General features: G+C 29.6%; 1 protein-coding gene across 1 annotated transcript in view; it reads right to left on the bottom strand.

Annotated features, from left to right (window-relative positions):
• Nucleotides 1-23,228, bottom strand: part of LOC122500436 — a 146,465-nt gene extending 123,237 nt beyond the window's left edge. The window contains exon 1 of the mRNA XM_043609361.1: nt 23,070-23,228. Coding sequence (XP_043465296.1) covers nt 23,070-23,090 — 21 coding nt within the window. The 5' untranslated portion in view covers nt 23,091-23,228. The remainder of the gene's footprint in view (nt 1-23,069) is intronic.
• Between the last annotated feature and the right edge of the window lie 671 nt (nt 23,229-23,899).

Below are 23,899 nucleotides of genomic sequence, written 5' to 3' on the forward strand. Positions count from 1 at the left end.
ATTCTATAATAAAAAAATTGAATAATTAATTTTTTTTCAGGGTACTTTACCCGGTAGAAACTTTCTATTAAAACTATTATGAAAATGACCATAACGTTCACATTTTTGCTTCCTCATAAAGGAAGCCTTATAGTGATGTCGATTTCCGAATTTTTTAGAACCAATTATTTTTACAAATTTTCAAGTGTAGTATATATAATTCGTCGAGAGGAACAAATGTCCGGATGTATGTGTGTATGTATGTGTGTGTGTATATGTGTGTGTGTGTGTATGTCACCGATTCTTGTGGACAAATTTTCTCTTACACGTCTTGACGGATTTTGATAAAATTTTGTAGGTGTATTATGGTCACGAATACCAAAAATCAGACAAAAGGATTTTCAAAAATATCTAAAAAAAAAAATTTTTTTTCAACAATTTTTTAATTTTTGAAAAAATAATTTTTGGATTTTTTGAAGTAACTTTTTTCTATATTAAAATTTTTATTAATTCTTGTCAAAATTGCATTCCTGACATAAAAACGAATCGATTCATGTATATAAAGTATATATTTTATTATATAGAATTAATAAATATTTTAAATTTTCACAAAAAATTGAAATTTTGTATTTTTTGACATTTTATCTTAACACTTTAAAATAATTATTCTAAAATAAAAAATTAAACAATTGGTATATATTATATTGAGGAAGCTTAATGATCATGAAATTAACAACTTGTTTTAAATGTTTCTAGGTGCTCAAGTACCTTTACAAAATTTATTGCAACATACTGCAACGCGACTTTTATGCTCCAACAAATTGTTACCTGGAGTGAAGAGAGTTGAATTAATTTGCAAATGGGGTGCAGATGGAAGTTCAGGATACTCAGAATATATGCAGAAACCTACTGATTCTCTCGCGGATATGGATGCTACTGACCAGGACTCTAACGTGACTGATGCCAATTTGTTCCTTATGAAATTAGTTCCACTGCGCCTTATTGGATTCTTTGAAAACTCCGATGGGGAGAGCAAAAATGAAGAGCAGAAAGTTTTATGGCAAAATCCACGACCTTCGTCCACGCGTTTTTGTAGGCCAATCAAATTGAGAAAGAAACACCAGAGCTAATTCGTCAAGAAATTGCTGCCATGGAGATTGAAATTTCTAACTTGTCTGATTTCGATATTTTAATGCAAAAAGATGGACAGGAACTCAAATTTAAATGTACGTTTATTATGCACTTGACTATGCTTGACGTAAAAGCGATCAATGCTTTGACTGATAATAAATCGACACAAACGTGTTATTTATGCAAATCGAAGCCGACAGAAATGAACGACCTTAGGAATAAAAAACATACTACTTTAATTGTGGATAATCTGAAGTATGGTTTGACTACGATGCACGCCTGGATAAAGTTTTTGGAATGTGTTCTTCACATATCCTATAAACTAGAGTTACAAAAACCCACCGTTCGAGGCATTACTTCAGAACAAGCTAATATAATAAAAACGCGGCAAAAACGCATACATCACGAGTTACATAAAAAAATGGAAATAAGAGTTGACAAAGTAGTTCAAGGGAAGGGCACATCTAACACTGGAAATGTAGGAAGAACTTTTTTCGAAAATTATAAAGATTTTGCCAATATCACAGGAGTTGATGAAAATTTAATTCGAAAGTTTGGATTTATTATGATAGCTTTGTCAAGTGCGTACTCTTTAAACATCACGAATTTTAATAACTTTGCAAAAGACACCGCTAATTTGTACGTTGAAAAATATTCATGGTATCGAATGCCAGTCAGCGTATACAAAATCCTCATTCATGGAGGTGCAGTTGCTGAAGCGATTATTCTGTCAATAGGGATGATGTCTGAAGAGGCTCAAGAAGCCAGTAATAAAATATATAGACGAGTTCGAGAAAGACACACCAGAAAATGCTTAGACACAACAACTGACTTAAAGAAAATGATGCTTCAACAAACAGACCCAATCATTGCTGAATTACGAGGTTTGCCAAAAAAAAGTAAAAAAGAGCTGCCTGATGATGTGCTACCATTACTAGTTCTCGACTCATTGACCGAAGATGAATAAACTCTACCGCTATTTTTAATAAGTTAATTATAAAGTTGATACTTAAAGACTCTATATTCATTGTTAATATATAGTTGATTTTTTCTAAACTATATTTATTGTTGTTATAAATAAAATTAACTGGTAATTAATTTATAAAAATGTTTTAACCTTTGGTCTAAATAAAAAATAAAATTTGTTTCTAATTTTTTGATTCGAAAGTGCAAAGAATTTTTATATTATTCGTAACCAGCGACCTTAAAATCCCTTTGATAGCAAGTTTTAAGCCATTCATCATGTTTTTAAAAATTTGTTTTTCATATTGCATTTGCCATTTTAAAAATGCAAAAACTAACTTCACATTTGTGATCAGCGACCTCAAAAACCTATTAGTAACCAGTTTTTGATAAATCTATGACGTTTTTCGAAATTCATTCGCCATATTGGATTCGCCATTTTGAATTTTGAAAAACTAACATCACATTCGTGATCAGCGACCTCAAAAACCCCTAAGTACCTAGTTTTTGAAAAATCTATAATGTTTTTCAAAATTCATCCGCCATATTGGATTCGCCATTTTTAATTTTGAAAAACTAACATCATATTCGTAATCAGCGACTCCAAAAACCCCCGAGTAACGATTTTCAAGCGAATCCGATCAATTTTTTAAAAAGTCACCCGCCATATTGGATCCGCCATTTTGAATTTTCAAAAACTAACAACAGATTCGTAATCAGCGACCTCGCAAATTTTTAGTTACCAAGTTTTATAAAAATCTATTTAAAAACCACTGAGTAATTAATTTTGTCCCCCTAGATTTGCAATCTATCCCACTGTGCGTCACTATCTACATTATTTTCTAATACAATCCTTTATTTCTGTTATATTTTTATTATTATTTTATATATTATTTTATTTATAATTATATTATTATATTTTTTAATTTTGAAAATACCGAACGAAAAATCACGAACAATAGAGGGGCTGATAGTAAAAATGGTTTATAATAATAATAATGGAAGCAAAAGTAGTATAAGGGTAAGAATTCCTGAAGTGGGCAACGGATTTTCCAAGGTTTCCAATTTCTATAATAAACTTTATAAAAATAAAGTACTAATAGAGGGACAAACAGTCATCAAGTTTTAATGTAACATTTTTTTAAAACATTTATATCTCAGAACTGGATTATCGGATTTTGATGAAAATTTGTGGACACAATTAAGGGGACTTTCTGGTTTAGAATTTCAAAAAAATCGATTTTTTTTTTGCTTAAAAATGTTCCTTAGTATCATAGAATTACTGTCCCAAAACGATTTTTAAAAAATATGTACAAAAACAAAAGTTATAACAATATTTATGACGGTATGTATTTCAACAACAATCTACAGTTATCTTATTTACATATTTGGTGTTCCTCTTTTATTGATATTAGCTTGAAACATGTTACTCGAGGGTTTTTGGGGTCGCTGATTATGAATTTGATGTCAGTTTTTGAAAATACAAAATGGCGGATCCAATATGGCGGACGAAAAAATAAAAATTCAACCGGATTTGCTTAAAACTTGTTACTCGGGGGTTTTTGGGGTCGCTGATTACGAATTTGATGTCAGTTTTTGAAAATACAAAATGGCGGATCTAATATGGCGGACAAAGATTAAGAAATTAATTAAATTTAGTTGAAAATGGTTACTTGTGGCCTTTTGAGATTGCTAGTTATGAATATAGGCACAAAACATTAACGTTCTAGAAACGTTTTAAATACATATGCACTGAAAAAAAATGCTATAGAATCTAAAGATATGCTATTGCGGGCTGCCAAAAGCAGATATTGTTGAATGAATAGCATATGTTCAAAATCTTAAAGCATTGCGTTTGAATCAAATACTTCATTATCAATTTTGAAAGTAATACTGTCCGCCATATTGGATCCGCCATTTTGAATTTCCAAAAACTGACATCAAATTCATAATCAGCGACCCCAAAAACCCCCGAGTAGCAAGTTTTAAGCAAATCCGGTTGAATTTTTATTCTTTCGTCCGCCATATTAGATCCGCCATTTTGTATTTTCAAAAACTGACATCAAATTCGTAATCAGCGACCCCAAAAACCCCCGAGTAACAAGTTTTAAGCAAATCCAGGTGAATTTTTATTTTTTCGTCCGCCATATTAGATCCGCCATTTTGTATTTTAAAAAACTGACATCAAATTCGTAATCAGCGACCCCAAAAACCCCCGAGTAGCAAGTTTTAAGCAAATCCGGTTGAATTTTTATTTTTTCGTCCGCCATATTGGATCCGCCATTTTGGATTTTCCAAAACGGACATCAAATTCGTAATCAGCGACCCCAAAAACAGCGGGATACGAAGTTCTGTTGTAATAAAAAGTTGTTTGATATTCATGACTCAATGAATTATGTTATGAAAACTTTAAACGCGTTTTTCTCGAAAACTCATTTTTCAAACTGGTACAGAGCTTTTCTCGAAATCTACTGAACCGATTTTGAAATCCCAAAAATTTTTCGATTCTTTATTTAAAAAACTGGTGCCTAAACCTCTAAAAACTCATATTTCTACCGCCTGTGTTTTTATATGGAGGTAAATTGACCCAAAAACACGGCGTTTTTGCGAGTTTTTGAGAAAAATGTACATATAAAATAAAAAAACCTTTAAAAAATCGTTTTTGAGGTTTAGGCACAAGAATAAATCCTTATGAAGAGATTCCCGTTTGGAACTTGAATTTATGTATTACAGGTTGCCCGGAATCTAACGTACCAAAAAAAAGGTATCTTTTGGAAGACGCCACCTACAGCTATAAAATTGAACTAAATACACTCAAACATATTTTTTAAATTTTCTCTACGCAATGTGCTACAATGTCCAAAAATAGTTTTTACAATTTCTTTAATACTGTTCTTACAATAAAAGTTTTAAAACCTTCCTTTTTTGTCAATTCTAAACCAGAAAGTCCCCTTAATGAAGATTTGAGCTTTTTAAGAAAAATTATTCCAATGTTGAAAAAAATTATTTATTGTGAAAAATAATTGTTAATAATAACCAATTGAATAATTAATTGTGTTCTGGACCTTTTTCGTAAAAATTTTTTTCAGAACCTTAAACTATATAAATCAAGGATTAAATAACTGAAAGAAAAAGTTGGTAGATCGAAATAGTTTAAAATTCACAGTTAATAAACTGTGAATTTTTTTGTCGCGTTGTTTCGTGCGTCGCGGCTTGACGTGGAGCTCCATAAGTTCATTGCACACTCACCACGAACACCGAGTATTCTTAAAAACTGAAAAACAGAATAAGTATCTAAAATTTAAGATTATTAGTAGAATTATTTTACCACATTATTGTTTATACTAGTGACAATAATATGTAAAAATAATTTTTTTATTCAGGTATTTTTAAGAAATGTAAATTGTTTTCAATTAAATAAATTTTACTGTGTTGGTGTTTAACTAGTATTTTTGTTTTAATTTTCAAATTTTGGTGTCTGCCATAAAAAGTTGTCGTCACCATGAGTGGACCACTGTTTATAACCATGAGTGGACTGCCTGTTTTTTATATTTTTAAGGTCAGTTTACCATTTTTATGGAAATAAATTGACAATAAATTGGTTTGAAACTGTTTTATGTTCTTTATTAATTTTTTTGTGATTTTGATGTGATATGTGCCAAAATTATTGAAAATGGTTTCACTTGTAAACATTGCGACACAAACATGGTCTGAAGCTGCATAAGCATAAATTTTGTTTCAATATATCAGAAATATTAAATACATTAAAGAATTTAGAATAACTTTTACAATTTTTTAAGAGTGGTCCACTCAAGGTTACACTTTTTTCATTCCTTAAAAATGAGCTATTTTTTAAGTCAATTGTTTTTCCCAAATAAAAAAAAATCAATGCTATTATGGTATAAACACTTATCTAGGGATCTAAACTAAAGCTTGGAATAGAAACCTCCGACTAATTTGTTGTCATAAAGAATTTTTTAGAAAAAAAGCTTAGGCGGTCCACTCAAGGTGACATTACCCTATATTTACATTTATTCAGAGGCAATATCTATAAAAGAGAAAAAAATTTCTATTTATAGTTGAAATTTTTCTTTTAATTAATCGACTCAATCAGGTCGATCATTATCTCATAATAAGTTATGTTCAATTTTATTGACAAAAAATTTTAACCTTCGTTTAAAAAATTTGAACGTCTTAAATAAACTAACCATGATAAATAACATTTTCAAACATCATCATTATCATATAAATAATTAACATAATTTTCGGACATAATGTTAATTATCAATATTCTTTACTATTGAAAAGATTTTTCAAACTGATGTTAAAATTAAAAAAATAAGCGATGGTACGAAAATAGAAACCTGAAAAGTTGCGAAATTTTTGAATTTTTAGTAAAAAATTGAAAATAATTTTTTCTCTTAATAGATAAACAAAAAAATACAAAATGGTATTTTTATGTTAAATACTACACATGAGTAGCAATAAATCCTAAAAATAAAGAGAGAAAAAAGATGTCCTTTTTTAGAAAATTTTTTTTTTTAAATTAAATTTGTATCACTTGTTTTTTATTATTTTTTATTTTGCGTAATTTTACATAAAAGAGTATATAAAAGGAAAAAATGAGCCCCAAGAGCAACAAAAAATATGAAAATTACGCAATTGTATAGAAGAAAATACAAAAAAGTAATTTTTTGCTAAAATCTTAAAATATTCGTAAAAAGTGCAAACAGAATCCTATTCAAAATTTAAAAAATACGCATTTTATTATTTTTTGAGTAGGATAACATATGTCATTGCGAAAATAATTCGCAATTTATATCGTCGAAATGCCTGCATGATTTAATATGGATCCTTTCATAATAATTTTGCCGTAAAAGTACAAAAATCTTAAAATTTACAGTGTTGAACTTTAATTTTAAATAACTCTTAAAGGAGATAATTTATCAAAAAATCATAAGAAAATTTTTTTTTAGAGCGTTAAATTTCCTATAAGAATATATATTTTTCATTGATGTAAAATGAAATATTTAACGAAAAAGAAATTAATTTGTAAAAAGTCGAGGGGCTGTTCACTCTCGAATCCAAGATTCGTAAGGGAACGATTATTTACGAATACAAAGAAATCCGTGGAGAATCCGCCCAAATTTTAAGAAATTATAAGGATTCACCTTTTACGAATCCAAGCGATTTCATGTGAATCCAAGATTCAGAGAATTCGTCACCTACGATTCCAGTCGATTCCATGTGAATCCATGCAAATAATAATAAATTTTTAAATTATTGTTGAATTGGATTTTGAGTGATCAGCCCCTCGTAAAAAGTAGCAAAATCCCATGTATTTTAAATGGGAAATGTATCGTCTTTGGGGCAAGGTTTATTATGAATATAAAGGGATTATTTTGGTCTGACATTTTGTTTTAGATAGTAAACTAATAATTTAGGGGGCGTCGCAAGAAATATAAACAACTTGGTAAATAACGGAGACCCTAGTCACGGTGGTCTTCAAGCACTTTTAGGTTTACCTAAAATGAGTCAAAATTGTGCTAACGCAGTTTTATCTGTAATCGTCCCAAGATTCCAAATTTTCATTTCCGAAAATCGTAGCTGATTCTTTTTTCGAAAAAAAACATATATGGGCAATTCCACGTGATATTTAAGTCCACCTCTTAAAATCGGCCAAAAAATATTTTTTTTCTATTCTGTATCGAAAAAAACAGATACGTATTTTTTTATTTTTGTTTAATTGTACAAATTTTCGAAATTTTTGACTTGTAATTGTAGACCTATATTCAGTAGCTTATAATTCCGAAAATATTGAGTTTAGAAAAAAGTTGTCAAAGAATGAAAGTTTTAGTTTTCTTTCGAGTTTTAAGAAATCTAAACAAAAATTTTTTTTATAAACAAATTAATTGTTTTTAACTTTTGGCCGGATTTAAAAAAATTTTTTTTAATTTATTTATACCTTATAATATAGAGGAGAGTTTCCAAAAGTCCTGAAATGGGCCTGATGTGTTAAATGAGTTTTAAAACATTTTCAAAAATCACTTGCAAGCATCACATGGGATATTTTTACAATTAACTTTTTAGAACTGTCTGCAGCGTATAAATTTTAATCTATTTGTGTTCTTTGTTTTAAATTAAAGGGTCTACGCTGTAGACAGTTTTAAAAAGTTAATTGTAAAAAAATCCCACTGTCGACTAAAATCACCTTGAGTGGACCGCCTGAGCTTTTAAGTTATCTGACAAAGGAAACGTGAAATAAATAGTGCGAATAGCAGCACCGCACCTAGAAACCGTAAGAAATTAAGTTCCGCGATAATAATATACGTTACCGTTTGATATAACGCATTTTTGAGAACACAAACCAAAAAAGAAGTCGCTCTTTCAATGAGTAAAGTGATTTGGAAGTGTAAAAGTAGTGTAAAATTTAAGTTTTAAAAGGTAACTTATTTTTTTCCTACTACTTTGGACATTGAAATTGATTGTCTTAGTTTAATTAAGTGATAATTTTTACTAAAAAAAAAATTTTGGTGTCTGCCATAAAAAGTTGTTTGTCACCATGAGTGGACCACTGTTTATAACCATGAGTGGACTGCCTGTTTTTTCCATTTTTAATGTCAGTTTAACATTTTTTAGATATAAATTGACAATAAATTAGTTTGAAACTATGATTTATGTTCTTTATTAATTTTTTTGTGATATTGATGTGATATGTGACAAAATTATTAAAAATGGTTTCACTTGTAAACATTGCGACACATACATGGTCTGAAGCTGCAGAAGCATAAATTTTGTTTCAACATATCAGAAATATTAAATACATTAAAGAATTTAGAATAGCTTTTACAATTTTTTAAGAGTGGTCCACTCAAGGTTACACTTTTTTCATTCCTTAAAAATGAGCTATTTTTTTAAGTCAATTGTTTTTCCCAAATAAAAAAAAATCAATGCTATTATGGTATAAACACTTATCTAGGGATCTAAACTAAAGCTTGGAATAGAAACCTCCGACTAATTTGTTGTCATAAAGAATTTTTTAGAAAAAAAGCTTAGGCGGTCCACTCAAGGTGACATTACTCTATATATGTTTTTTTCGAAAAAAGAATCAGCTACGATTTTCGGAAATGAAAATTTGGAATCTTGGGACAATTCCAGATAAAACTTCGTTAACACAATTTTGACTCATTTTAGGTAAACCTAAAAGTGCTTGAAGACCACCGTGTAGTGTGTATGTATGTATGTCTGTCCGCAATATGTTGTCCGGGATAAACACAAAGACTGCTTGACCGATTAAAACGAAACTTTACAGTCTCTTAGGTATTAGTCTAACTTAAATTTATAGCCATATTCGATTGAAAAATATTAAGCTGAACAAAAGTTATAGCCTTTTTCACAAAATTTAAAAAATCAATAAAATGCAAATATTTTAATTTTTTGTCAAATTGATGTGACACTTTCTGTAGCTACTTTTTAATATAAAAATACAACAAAAGTACAACAAATTTTCACTATAAAGATGAAATATAAATAATATATTCGAATTTTTAAGCCAAATCATATTTTTGATTTTCGACAAAATTTTTAATTAATTTTTTTTGTTGAATATTGTTTAATTTTTTATGAAATTGGTATTGATATCGGTTGCTGTTTTTAAATTTTAAATTACATTCATTACATTTATTTTATTAACAAGTTTAGAGTCATGAATTTGATGTCTATTACAAATTTTCTAAAATCAATGAACGTGAGTTTGCAAACAATTTCTATATTGATATTTTCAGGTTTTAAGTTTGAAAGTTTCATAGTATGTATTGTCATATTTAACGTAGAAAATAAAATATATTTGTTCAATATAAAGGGTGCAATAAAACTGAAATTTGACTTCAGCGGGCACTGGGACATACAAAGTCCTTAAGACGCTATTAGAACAAATTGGGATTTATGAATTAAAATTTTTGTATTTTTTAATTCTAGAAATGTTTTAGAAATGACTTTGAAAATAAATATCAAATTCCTATTTATAAATTAAATATTTTCTTCTTGAATTTTAGAAATGTTTGGGGTATGTTGTAGCTTTCCAAAATTCTATCCGGGCATTACGAAAAAACGGGTAAAATGTAAAATCCCATGTGGAAATTGTCAATAGGGATATAAAAAAATTATACCATACGGTTTTACATGGAAACCCATATAGTTTCCTTTATGAAAGTGGATCACATGTAGATTTCCATGTGAGAATCGAAAACGTGTTGTAGTTTCTACTAATACATTTAATAGAGTGTCTATTAACCGCGAAGGAAAACCCGAAAAATAGCCGGGAATTTAATTCGACTAGGATAAATCAGAAATTTTCTTATCTAATTAAAAAAGTTTTATTATATTAATTCGTTTGTAAAAAAATTGCTTTTTGCTTTAATTTCTATTAATGTAATATTTTTATTTGTCAAATTTTAAAAAAGTGGGGCCTACTTGCGATATAATTAGTTCGAATTAGACTCTACATAACTCCAAAAGCTGGTGGAAAATTAGTATTAATTATTAATACATTAATTGAAATACTACAAACGCATAAAGTACTACAAATTGACAAATACTGTTCTGTAAATCTGAATTAGTTAAAAATAGTATTTGATAGGAAAAGTCATTTACTGATTTAAACAGTAATATTTTCCTAATGAAATAGTTAATGTAACTAATTTTTATTTTTTCCCAGTCAAATTTAATTCCCGATTGGTAGACACCTGTTCAAATATATTAGTAGAAACTAAAACCCGTCGAAGACGGGTACGACAGCTAGTTTATAATAAAAGACCTATGCAATTTTTTTTAAATTTGGTCTTTTAAGAGCCTTCTAAAGTGCAGTAGTAGCTTCATATGAATGCATTATAGAAGGTTTTTACACCGTGTGGTATAAATTGATTCTCTGCGCGCATTAACGGAAATATTCTCCACGAGAAATTATATTCGCGTCTGCGCCAAGAAGACTATATACAGGAGGAACAACTCGAGTATTTCTGATGGTCCCGATTTTAACGGACGATTGGGAGTACTACCCCGAGGCGCACTAGTCTTCTGCACATCTCAACACATGCATAACTGTGTATATTTTATATATATTCCATCTGACAGCTGTAACAGCTGCAAGTTTTTATTATCCCCTCATATTGAATAATAAGTGTAAATATTAAGTGAACTTAATATTTTTAATACAGAAATTTCTAAAAAAAGTGAGAAGTGTATTTAACACTAGTGTTTTTAATTATGATTCGTATTGATGAAGAGTGTTAATTTAAATAATAAAAGTTGTAATGGGATTTTCATAACCATTTTTTATCTTACAATAAAAAAAGGGTATGTTATATTATAAATTATTATCTATCCTATTGTAATATATAATTTATTATATATTTATTATTGCTCCAATTATATTTATTTCTGTTATAGCATTGTATTTGAGGTTAACCATAACCTCCAAAGAGGAATTTTTCCAACTGAACTAAGTTTTCGGATTTAACGCTCTACGATATTTCAAAGATTTTAAAAGAGATTTATAAATTATAAAAACTAATGAAGATGAAATCAAGTAAAAATATTTCAGAAGATAAAAACTCTTTTGGGGCATTTCATTTAGTGTTTTCAAAATCAACTGTCACAGAACTTGCACATAACCAAGAAAATTGTAAACAAAACAAACACACATTATTTAAAGATACACAGATAGAGTTTATACAGTTATGCATGTGTTGCAATGTGCAGAAGACTAGTGCGCCTCAGGGTAGTACGCCCAGTCGTCCGTTAAAAACGGGACCACTGCTTACTATGAACAAGCAGGCGAGTTGGTTCTCCTGTATATAGTCTTCTTGGTCTGCGCAAAATGTTTGCCTACAGCTGTGTAGTGAACAGGGTTGCGCAGTTACGCGTAACTCGAGGTTTTCTACGTATGTTACATGTATGTTACATGAAGTAACATACGTATGTTACCCCCCACTCTCGAAAAATACATGGATGTAACAATGTAAGGACGTAACGTACTAGGTAACATACAGTAACAAACCCATGTAACATACATGAAGTATGTTACGTACCCATCCCTGGTAGTGAAAGGCTTTGTCTTTTGTCTTGAACACGTGTTTGCGCAAGCGCGAATATATGCTCGTGGAGAATATTTCCGTTTATGCGCGCAGAGAATAAATTTATACTACACGGTGTAAACACCTTCATAAATAATAAGTTATTACAATAAATGATAAAAGGAAATATTAAAAGAAGAATCTGAAATTTTAAATTGGGTTAGTAGCCAAATTCAATGAATTTGCTCATATGGAAGGCATTAATGGGGAATTCAATGTGACAGACCTCTTGATGGACTAAATGTGTTGCCTTTTAATGTACAGTTCAAAAAATAGGTAAAATTTGATTATGACATATCGTTAAGATTTTTATTAAGACCCCTTTTGACCTATAGGTTCTAAATTACGTCATATTTAAAATAGATTTTGCCTTATGGTAAAAGCCCTTATTGGACGTAAAGTAACAGTCGTTATTGGGCCTCTTTTTAAACTTTAGGTCAGAAATTAGGTCGAATTTGACATAGATTAATATAAGTCTTATAGGTCTTATAGGTTATAATGATCCTTATGACACGTAGGTAAAAAAATAGGTCAAATTCGACATAAATTTTGACGTAAATGAACGGCTTTTGTTCAGCCCTCTTTTGACCTGTAGGTAAAAAATAGGTCAAATTGCTTCCTTTTGACTTATAGGTCAAAGTTAACCTATATTTTGACGTAACATAACGGCCCTCATGAGGGGGCCCTTAGAAAATCCTGAAAATCGACCTTCAAAACTGAGATTAAGAAATTTAATTTTTTAAATAATGGTCACGGAAACCAGTTCTACTACTGCAAATATGGACAGTAATCTAGATTCAATCAGATTCAATGCAGATATTCAGGAATAACATCTAGATTGTACGAGATAACAAAATTTTTGTACCCTGTTGGGACGTTAATGAAATTCACGTTTCTAATCAACAATTAAGAAGAAAAAATATTTTTGTATTCTAATTTTTGTTTAAAATACATTGTTTTTTATTAACAATTTAAAAAAGAAAAATATATGAACAGGAAATATCATCGTTTTCTGAGGAAAACCCATTTTTCTCTTCTAATCGTTGATCATAAATGTTGTCATGTCAACTTCACTCTTGACTCTTGGATGGTAACCAATAGCTTAATAATAGTACCATGATCATCTTCTATTTACCACTATTTTGAAACAAATTAATGACAATTATAGTAATAGAATAACATATATTATTCGTAAATATCATGCGATGGAAATTGATCTTTAAAATATTTTGTCGTAAACAAAATTAAAGAAAAAGTATTTAACTTTTGCGATAACTGTAATTTGTCACGTGTCAATCAGTGCGTTCATGAAACATAAATAAACATATATATTGATTTGATCGTTTTGGTCTGCACATTGCCTACCTTGTTACTAAGGCTGGAGTTTGCTACCTTACAAAGGTATGCTCATCCTTAACGGTACCTGGTCCTCAAGCTATTAATAAACATTGCTGTATCTGAATGTTTTGCAGGCTTTTGCATATTTATTTTTCTTTATTTTTAGAGACAAACGGAAATTTTTTATTTAAAAACATGTTTTACGTATTACACTAAAATTAAATTTAATTACACTTTGGAGTAAGGAATTCTATTTCTTTCACTGACTACAAAAGCTTATATTTTGTACCTTCAATATAATTTTTGGTTATTATGTATATATGAATTATTATTTTCGTAGTGATTATATTTTAATAATAATTAATTTAAAAAACACTCATTTAAGAAAATTGTATTGAAGAATGTAATTTAAAAAAATATTAGTCAATATTATGCAATATATAGTTTGCAATATTAACAGAGGAGAGTGGGGCAAACCAGTCATACTAACGGTTTTTTTACTCTTGACTTAACAAATCAACCGATTTCATAATTCGATGACTTGTTTTGAAGATTATTTAATTGCGCAAATTTTTCCCAGAAACACCTATACTTTATCTTTTATTGTTTAGTTGCTGTGTTAACTTTAAAAAATTTTGAAAAGTGTCCGGTTTGCCCCACCCTCTGGGGTGGGGCTAACTACAGGACAGTTAGGTTTTTTATCTTGCATTTGTATAGTCTACAATAACAACAAACATAAAGAATCATGTCAACAATGGTTGTAATAATGTAAATAATAATATAGGATTGAATTTTAATGAAATAAATAATTTTTTTAAATAACAAAACAAAAATGTTTAAAATTATCAGGGAAACAATATTAAAAGGTCTAATTCTCATTGAAAGTAAACATTTTAATAAGAAAAGGGTTTGTCGGTTTGCCCTACAGGCCCATTTTGAGAATTAATATTTGTTTAAAAAAACGCTTTGCCAATTCATCAAAGTTTTTATTGGTAAATATTCCTGAGGTGTGTACCTTCAAAACCTAAGACCTAATATTTGGAAATATTACACGATTTCCTCAGAATTTCCTTAAGAACAAGTTCGTAAAAGTGTATAACAGAACTGAAAAAAAACTTTTGCTCCCATCGTTGCACAAACAAAAGTAAACATTGTCAGATTGAAAAAATAAGGGTATACTACACATAGTTGTTTCAAATTTCTAAACAACACTTTTGACAATTTCGTCATTTTGGAGATATTGACACCTGTCCGGTTTACCCACCGGGCCTATTTTCCCCACTCTCCCCTATGTAATAGATAATAACAAGTGAATTTGAAACTTTTTATTATTGTAATTATTAGGCATATTATTATTGTTAATTTTTACTGCAAAAAGTAAAAAATGAAAGGAAACAATAGGAACTTTATAAAAAAATTCATATTGTGAGGGGCAAGTTACATCATGAAAATTAAAATAATTTGATAAGAATGAAAGTCCATATTATAGGAGTTATATATCGGATGTAGTGGCTCTAAAGTAAAACGTTTGCTTTCTCTTGTTTCCGTATTTATGTAATGGTTTATAACCACGTGATTTTTCTATCATATTAAGGTGCATTGCCCTCCTCATATATATTTTATAAAGAAATTTTGAAATGCGAATATAAAAGTCGCAGCAACTATAATACGTAAACGTCCGGTCGCTGTTCTAGTACACTTGTATACTATATAATAGATAAATTCGAATGCCTTCGTAAAAACACGGATGTAAGAAAAGGATGTTAACCTACTTCGATTGTAGTTGATTCTAGCATGTATCAGGAAAGCCGGTAAGATGACATACGCGTTAACACTATGCCATTACAGTTACGGCAAGTTTATACGGCGCCACCTTTTTAAAACTGGTTCTTAATATGCTTATACCCATGTGCTTTTGACAATTTTATTTATATTATTTCTGTCTTTCTTTAATCAAATTTATTTATGTATTTTTGTTGCAAGATATTTAGATTTGAAAAATTGGAAACTGATAAAAATGACTTTTTTTAGGAATTTTTATTTCGAAAACTATTGATTCTACAAGAAAAAGTCATTTATTCAAAATTGTAGAAAAAATGTCAATTTTTTATAATATTAAAAAAAAGTTAAGAAAAATTAATTTTTCAATAATTTGTTTAAACAATAATTTTTTATTGTTAAAAAAAAGCAAAGGACATCATGGAATTTTCTAGAAAAATTATTTTCTCAAAATTTGAACCTTCCTTAATAAGTGGTTAAATTTTTAAAGCAGTGATTTTTGATGTTTTTGAGAAAAAAATTTTTGAAGTTTGCGCTACGAGTTTTTTTGCGTTGCGCTAACTAATTAACTAATTAATAATTTCAAAATTATCAAAGAACTCAGAAAAAACGGTAGCACATGGTGGGATACGAGCCCACGACCTTTCTATTGCCGGTAGACTGCTCTGACCACTGAGCTACATGCACCCCGAGGAAAATTATTAACTTCTTGAAATTTAATATAAAAATAAATATATACTGTATAATATATTATATACATATAAATATATATATATATATATATATATATATATATATATATATATATATATATATATATATATATATATATATATATCTACCTATATTACAAAAAGATATCGCCGCCGCCGCCGCTGTTTCCAAATTCTGTAAGGGCGCCCTATCCCAAAGGGGCCGTCAAAACTTATGTCAAAATTGACCTATTTTTTGACCTATAGGTCAAAAAGAGGATAAATAACGGCCTCACATTACGTCAAAATCTATGTCTAATTTGACATATTTTTTTACCTGTAGGTCAAAAAGAGGATAAATAAAGGCCTCACATTACGTTAATATAGGTCAATTTTAAGGGCAGTTTTGACCTAGGCGTCAAAATTTGACAAAGAATTTCCGCTACCCTCAAAATTTAGGTCAATTTTGAGGGCAGTTTTGACCTAGACGTCAAAATTTGACAAACAATTTCCGCTACCCTCAAAATTTAGGTCAATTTTAAGGGCAATTTTGACCTACCCATCAAAAATTGACAAACAATTTCCACTACCCTCAAAATTTAGGTCAATTTTGAGGGCAGTTTTGACCCAGACGTCAAAATTTGACAAAGAATTCCCGCTACGCTTAAGATTAAGGTCAATTTTGAGGGCAGTTTTTACCTAGACGTTAAAGTTTGACAAACAATTTCCGCTACCCTAAAAATTTAGGTCAATTTTGAGAGCAGTTTTGACCTACACATCAAAATTTGACAAAGAATTCCCGCTACCCTCAAAATTTAGGTCAAGTTTGAGGGCAGCTTTGACATAGACGTCAAAATTTGTCAAACAATTTCCGCGCGCAGACTTAATGATGAGGTGAAGTTTGGCATCTTACCTAACAATGTAAGGTAATTTTAAAATTGTGTTTGCTCTTACACCTATCATTTTGACCTAATTTTGACGTTTTATTTTTACTTCCTCATTTAGTTACGTCATAATCTATGTGTAATTTGACTTTTATTTAACTACAACTTAAAAAGGGACAATAAAGGACAATAAACGTATCTATGATACGTCAAAATCTATTTAAAATTTGACGCCTTTTTAACCTATAGGTTAAAATGGGTCAAAATATATGTCAAAGTTTAATCTAATTTTTGACATATAGATAAAAAAGGTCCATAACGATTATTACATTACGTCAAAATCTATGTGTATTTTGTCATGTATTGTATGCAATTTATTAAGATGCATTGATATTAAGAAAAAATTACTTTAAATTTATAAAAATTAAAATCAATATAAAAATAGAGATAGGGGGTTGGCGCGCAGGGGGGCGAAGCCCCCCTAGTATATATATCTACCTATATTACAAAAAGATATCGCCGCCGCCGCCGCTGTTTCAAGATTCTGTACACGGAAAAAATTAATTTAGTACATTTTACGAAACTAATTTTGGAATAGCGGATACGGAGAGGAGTTTAGTATAAGATAAAACAGAATCAATAGTAATATATGATGACTGCGTTTCTCGAAAACTCAAAAAAAATTCTATGGAATTCACAAATGATCGGTTGGACGTTCTAATTCAAGAGTTTTGTAAAATGTTTAGCCTGAAGCGCATGCGCCACGGAAAAAAATATTCACGGAGAAAAAAACGAATAAAGCAGAAAAAAGAATTTCTTAATGTACCAATGAGCTCTCAAGACCATTTTTTCTCGTCTTCTATAGGAGATAGATGATTGGTTCGACACATGTGACTGCACTCTACAACGCAATGGTTCGCTTGGATTGGCTTATTTTATTCTGACACTAACTTAACGGAAATACGCATACATATAAACGAATTCTGACGCAACGCACATACAATATAACTCGCACTTGTAGATGAAAGAATTGAGTTTCTTTATATACTAACTGAGGAGATTAAAACTGCGCTTGTGAGAAATGTCAATATACTGAATATTAATTTTTTAAAAAATCATTTTTTTAAAAGTTATACAAAATATTTTATGGTTTTTAAAATAACATTTTTTGATTATAATTAGTTATAAAATCTCTATAAAATTTTTCAATTTTTAGAAAATAATTTTATTCTTAATTTTAAATTATAAATAAATTGACAAAAAATTTTCAAAATTAAATTCAAACTCAAAAAATGTTTATATTAAATTGTCTAAAATTTGAAGTAATAACAGTTAGAACTTGAGAAATTAATATATATATTGTCATCGGTAAATATTATGATAAACTATAAAATTTATTGGAATGTAAATTAAAAGAAATTAATAATAATTAAAAGTTTGGATTACAAAATCACATAAAAAATGTTACGAATTTGGAACAATGAAATGTGAAATACGTAAAAGAAAACAATTATCTAAATGTTACCGGCAGGTAAAGCAGTTCTCTTTTTCCTTCCACATATTATCTCTATATACAGCAGACAAGTTAATACCGACGCGACGAGACAAGCTTCAACATATCTATTTATAACGCGACTTTTGGTACACCCCATATAGAATTTTACGAAACTTTGTGTTCGAGAATTCACGATAGACAGCGAAGTGGAAACTCAAACCACGCGTTTTTAGATTGCACGAAACATTTTTACCATTTTCTGATAAAATGTTCACCAGAAAATACGAAACATTTCTACATTCAAGCTTGTTTTATAAATTACAACACTGGTTGCAGTTTCTCGACAATTGTTCTGCTTAAAGTAGTGAAAGTTTCTGGGTTTTTGAAAAACTTCGTCAAGGAATCTTAAATATCCGCTAGTGCGAAATTAGTTTCGTAAAATCTGCTGAACTTATTTTTTCCGTGTAAGGGCGCCGTCAAAACTTATGTCAAAATTGACCTATTTTTTGACCTATAGGTCAAAAAAAGAGGATAAATAACGGCCTCATATTACGTCAAAATCTATGTCTAATTTGACATATTTTTTTACCTGTAGGTCAAAAAGAGGATATATAAATAAAGGCCTCACATTACGTTAATATAGGTCAATTTTGAGGGCATTCATACATACATATATACATATACATACATGCATACATACATATATATATATATATATATGTATATATATGTATGTATGTATACTAGGAGGGCTTCGCCCTCCTGCGCGCCAACCCCCTATCTCTATTTTTATATTAATTTTAATTTTTATAAATTTAAAGTAATTTTTTCTTAATATCAATGCATCTTAATAAATTGCATACAATACATGACAAAATACACACAGATTTTGACGTAATGTAACAATCTTTATGGACCTTTTTTATCTATATGTCAAAAATTAGATTAAACTTTGACATATATTTTGACCCATTTTAACCTATAGGTTAAAAAGACGTTAAATTTTAAATAGATTTTGACGTATCATAGATACGTTTATTGTCCTTTATTGTCCCTTTTTAAGTTGTAGTTAAATAAAAGTCAAATTACACATAGATTATGACGTAACTAAATGAGGGAGTAAAAATAAAACGTCAAAATTAGGTCAAAATGATAGGTGTAAGAGCAAACACAATTTTAAAATTACCTTACATTGTTAGGTAAGATGCCAAACTTCACCTCATCATTAAGTCTGCGCGCGGAAATTGTTTGACAAATTTTGACGTCTATGTCAAAGCTGCCCTCAAACTTGACCTAAATTTTAAGGGTAGCGGGAATTCTTTGTCAAATTTTGATGCGTAGGTCAAAACTGCCCTCAAAATTGACCTAAAATTTGGCGGGTAGTGGAAATTGTTTGTCAATTTTTGATGCGTAGGTATCTTATTCTATTTTTTTAATATAAAAAAGTAGAAAAAAGTTTTTCTTTCTCTAATACTAAACAATTATTCTTTAACCACTTCACTGGCGGGGCGTTCCAAATGGCGTTCCACGCGCCGAGGCCCAGACTGGCAAAAACACCGAAATGGCGTTCCTAATAAAACATTATTTTTAAAGAGTGTACACTACTTTTAACTTATACAAAGCAATATTTCTATAGTTTAGACATCAGGGAACAAGATTATCACAATGAAAATTTCAGTTTTTGGGATTTTCAATGTTTTTTCAAACGTTGAAATAGTCAATTTTTACCACTTTTCACCAAATGGCGTTCCACTTTTTTTCAATTTTTACACAGTAAAACTCATATTTTTTATTTAAAAAATATATTTACATACAAAACATTATAATATAATAATGTAATAAGTAAAAAATAAATATAAATAATTAATAAATAAAATTTAATAATTATTAATAATAACAAAAGTGGAACGCCATTTGTTAAAAAGTGTTAAAAATCGACTATTTCAACGTTCGAAGAAACATTGAAAATCTCAAAAACTGAAATTCTCATTGTGATAATCTTGTTCCCTGATGTCTAAACTATAGAAATATTGCTTTGTAATAGTAAAAAGTAGTGTACACTCTTTAAAAATAAAGTTTTATTAGGAACGCCATTTCGGTGTTTTTGCCAGTCTGGGTCTCGGCGCGTGGAACGCCATTTGGAACGCCCCGCCAGTGAAGTGGTTAAACAGTATAACAGTACTGAATATTGTGCATAATTATTATGCCGCATTTGTATTTTTAAAATTGTGAACGTTACTGTGTAAACGGAATTTTTTTTCTTTTAAATATTTTTTTTTCAAAATTATATTTCTAAAACAATTTCTTTGACATGTTAAAGCTGTTTCTTTAAATATAGCTAATTAATTTTTTTATAAAACAAATTTTATTAGGTGTAAAGTTAATTAATTAAAATTAACATTAAAATAATTTTAAGTTTATGAAGACTTTCTTGTACAGAATTGGTAAAAAAAAAATTTGTATAACTGTTATTGTAAAAAAAGGTTTTATATTTATTGCAAAAATTCTATTTGGATATTTTTACATATTAGAAGAAAAGTGAAATTTAAAAATTTGTTTTCTAGTTTTTTAGATAAAGAATAAATAGTATATTAAGCAACAAGCTACGTCAAGGCAGCCATTTATTTACGGTTGTTTTTTTGACATGAGTGGAGGTCGAGGGCGCCCCGAGACCTCCACTCGTGTCACAAAAATCACCGTAAATAAATTGGCAGCCTTTAAGTCCCGTGTTACTTACGATATTTTTTATTCCAAAGGCACAAAAATGTCGATTTCAGATAGCAGACGACAGGGAGTAAAAGTCATTCATTTGTTCGACTTGTATGAAAATGGCGGCCTTTTTTCCCACACGGAGAAAAAGGAATAGTTGACACATCCAGATACATGGATATCACAGCCATATTATATTGAAAAATACGGGATATCCATAGTTAAGGTTGCTGCATCCATATTCTATGGCTGGCTGTATATTGTTGGAGCAGCAAAAGATCTATGGTTGGGTGATCCATAGTAATGGAAATGGGAAACAAAAAATTGGAATCACTCAATTAATTAAATTCAATGTCACTTGAGATATTTTATACACATTTTTGTTAATTAATACACGCCACTTATTGAATAACCGCATATTTACGAAATAAATTATTAACCGATGGGGGAGACACGAACCCTAGACCTAACGCATACTAAACACTAACGCTATCCACTACACTATACACGCAACTACAATATTTGAGCATATAATATTCCTTATATACTATACACATATTTCATGAAAATGAATTTACATAAACACTAATAGACAATAACGATAATAAATATAATAAACAATTATAACACTATTTATACACAATAAACTCACAACGCGATTATATAGACGTGACAGGAAACCGACGCGACGGACAAATTGAGACGACCATTTTTAAATGGATGCCATGATAATGAATTGCGCGCAACATGTATCGAAATTTTGAACTAACTATGGATCTCCCAACCAAAGTTTATATGGATGAGGCAGCCATATGTGAAAATCCATAGCATGAATTGTAAGCCCAACAATGCCTATGGATGTCACATCCATATTTGATTCAACAATATAATATGGCTCCCTCATCCATTGAATATGGAATGTGCTTCCATTCTGAAAGTTGTCTCTTCCATTGAATTGGATAACACAACAATATTCTGCTCAACAATATTTTTATGGATATCTCTTCCAGACCTTTTCTTTCCGTGCATAAGCAAAAATAACGCATGGGAGTAGCTGTTTTTTTTTACCATGGGAAAAAAGGTCGCCATTTTAATTCAAGTGGACAAATGAATGGCTTTTAGTTTCTGTCGGCTGCTATCTAAAAGCGCCTATTTTGTGCCTGAGGTATGAAAATGGTTTTTTAAAATCGGTTCTGTAGATTTCAAGAAAAGTGTTTCCTCAGTTTTAATAATGTGTTTTCGGGAAAAACGTTTAAAATGTTTTTGTAGCATACAACAGTGATTTACAAGTAGTAAATAAGTTAAGTAACATATAACAGACACGGTTATAAATATTTCTATAACTTTTTTCTTTCGTATATTTCTTAAAGAAGGTTTTGGTACAAATTTTTGCAAAGTGATAGAGAAATTCCTATTGATCTTCACGTTCACAACTGTTGGTGAGTTATTATGATTAGGTATCTAAGATTATAAGAGTATAGTTTAAATATTCACTCGACTCTCAAAATGTGAAAGAATATAAAGTTGTTTGAGAATTCAAATTAGTAAAATTTTTCACTAATTTATAGTAAAAATTCACTATTCTATTTGGTGAATCTGTTTTTTCTAAAGTTTTAGTAAAAATGACTCAAAATTATTAGATAATCTTAAGTTTAATTATTGGATGATTTTTCCATATTTCAGATTATAATTTCATTCTTTTAGAACATGTAGCCATTAATAAAATATTTTTCAATTAATTGTAAATAATTATTAGAATTAATTGTTGAATCTTATTTATAAAAAAATTAGTCTTTAATTTCGAGACCCAGAGAATATTTCTTGATAGTAAGCACAATTTAATTTCCACTTTTGAAAAATTTTTACTTGGTATCGTTGAATGAGGCTAAACTATTTTTAAAAGATTGGTTTAGAACAGTTATTGCACATTCCACACTTGCTTTGAAAGAAATTATAAAGAACTTACAATGAAGGTTCGAAATTCCATGGTTGTAGACGTTGAGACAGAAACAACAATGTAAAAAATTCGTATGGAAAAACTTGACGTGAAATTTTGTGAATAAAAAAACTTTGATTAATAATGAGGTTTTCTCGTGACCTCGACGACGGTCATAGTAAAACTGAAGTCCTCGAACCTCAGAGACGCATACCTTCCATGCGGCACCTACCTTCACCCGCTTCACGGTTATGTTTTCCATGGTTCAATGTTCCACATATTCCTTTGCCCCCTTTCCCCTCACACTAAGGGAATCAGATGGAAACATCTTTTATGGGCGCGTGACCTTGACCAACTCAAAGAATCTCCCTGCATTCCTGGTGCTTGCCATATGAACGCACCAGGCATTTACGTCACTGACGCGAGAATGGCCTGTTACATATACGTTGATCTGATATTGTACTTGCAATGAGGGCCACTTACTTCTTTGATTCCCGTTACCTTTGAGGTATAGACTTAGTGTCCTGGCTGTGTAGTGAATCTAGGAAAGATAAAAGATAAACCGGTTCAATGCACTTAATCCATGTATTTGTATTATAGGCAATCAATGATCTATTTCGAGTTACTGCGAGTATGATTACAAATCTTGACATCTCAGATCTCTTATTCTTCTTCTATTTTAATTTATTATATATTATATTTTTTATATATTTTATTATATTTATATTTTGAATAACTATTCGATTTAAATTTGCAAAATTATTTATCAATTTTAAGTATATTTATTTTGTACCTTATTTTTTTTTATTCTTCTATGATCCATCATTTTTTATGGTAATGATCATATAAATGTATATAAT

Source organism: Leptopilina heterotoma, unplaced genomic scaffold, assembly GCF_015476425.1.
Source record: "Leptopilina heterotoma isolate Lh14 unplaced genomic scaffold, ASM1547642v1 Lhet_186, whole genome shotgun sequence".
In the NCBI taxonomy this organism is placed as follows: domain Eukaryota; kingdom Metazoa; phylum Arthropoda; class Insecta; order Hymenoptera; family Figitidae; genus Leptopilina; species Leptopilina heterotoma.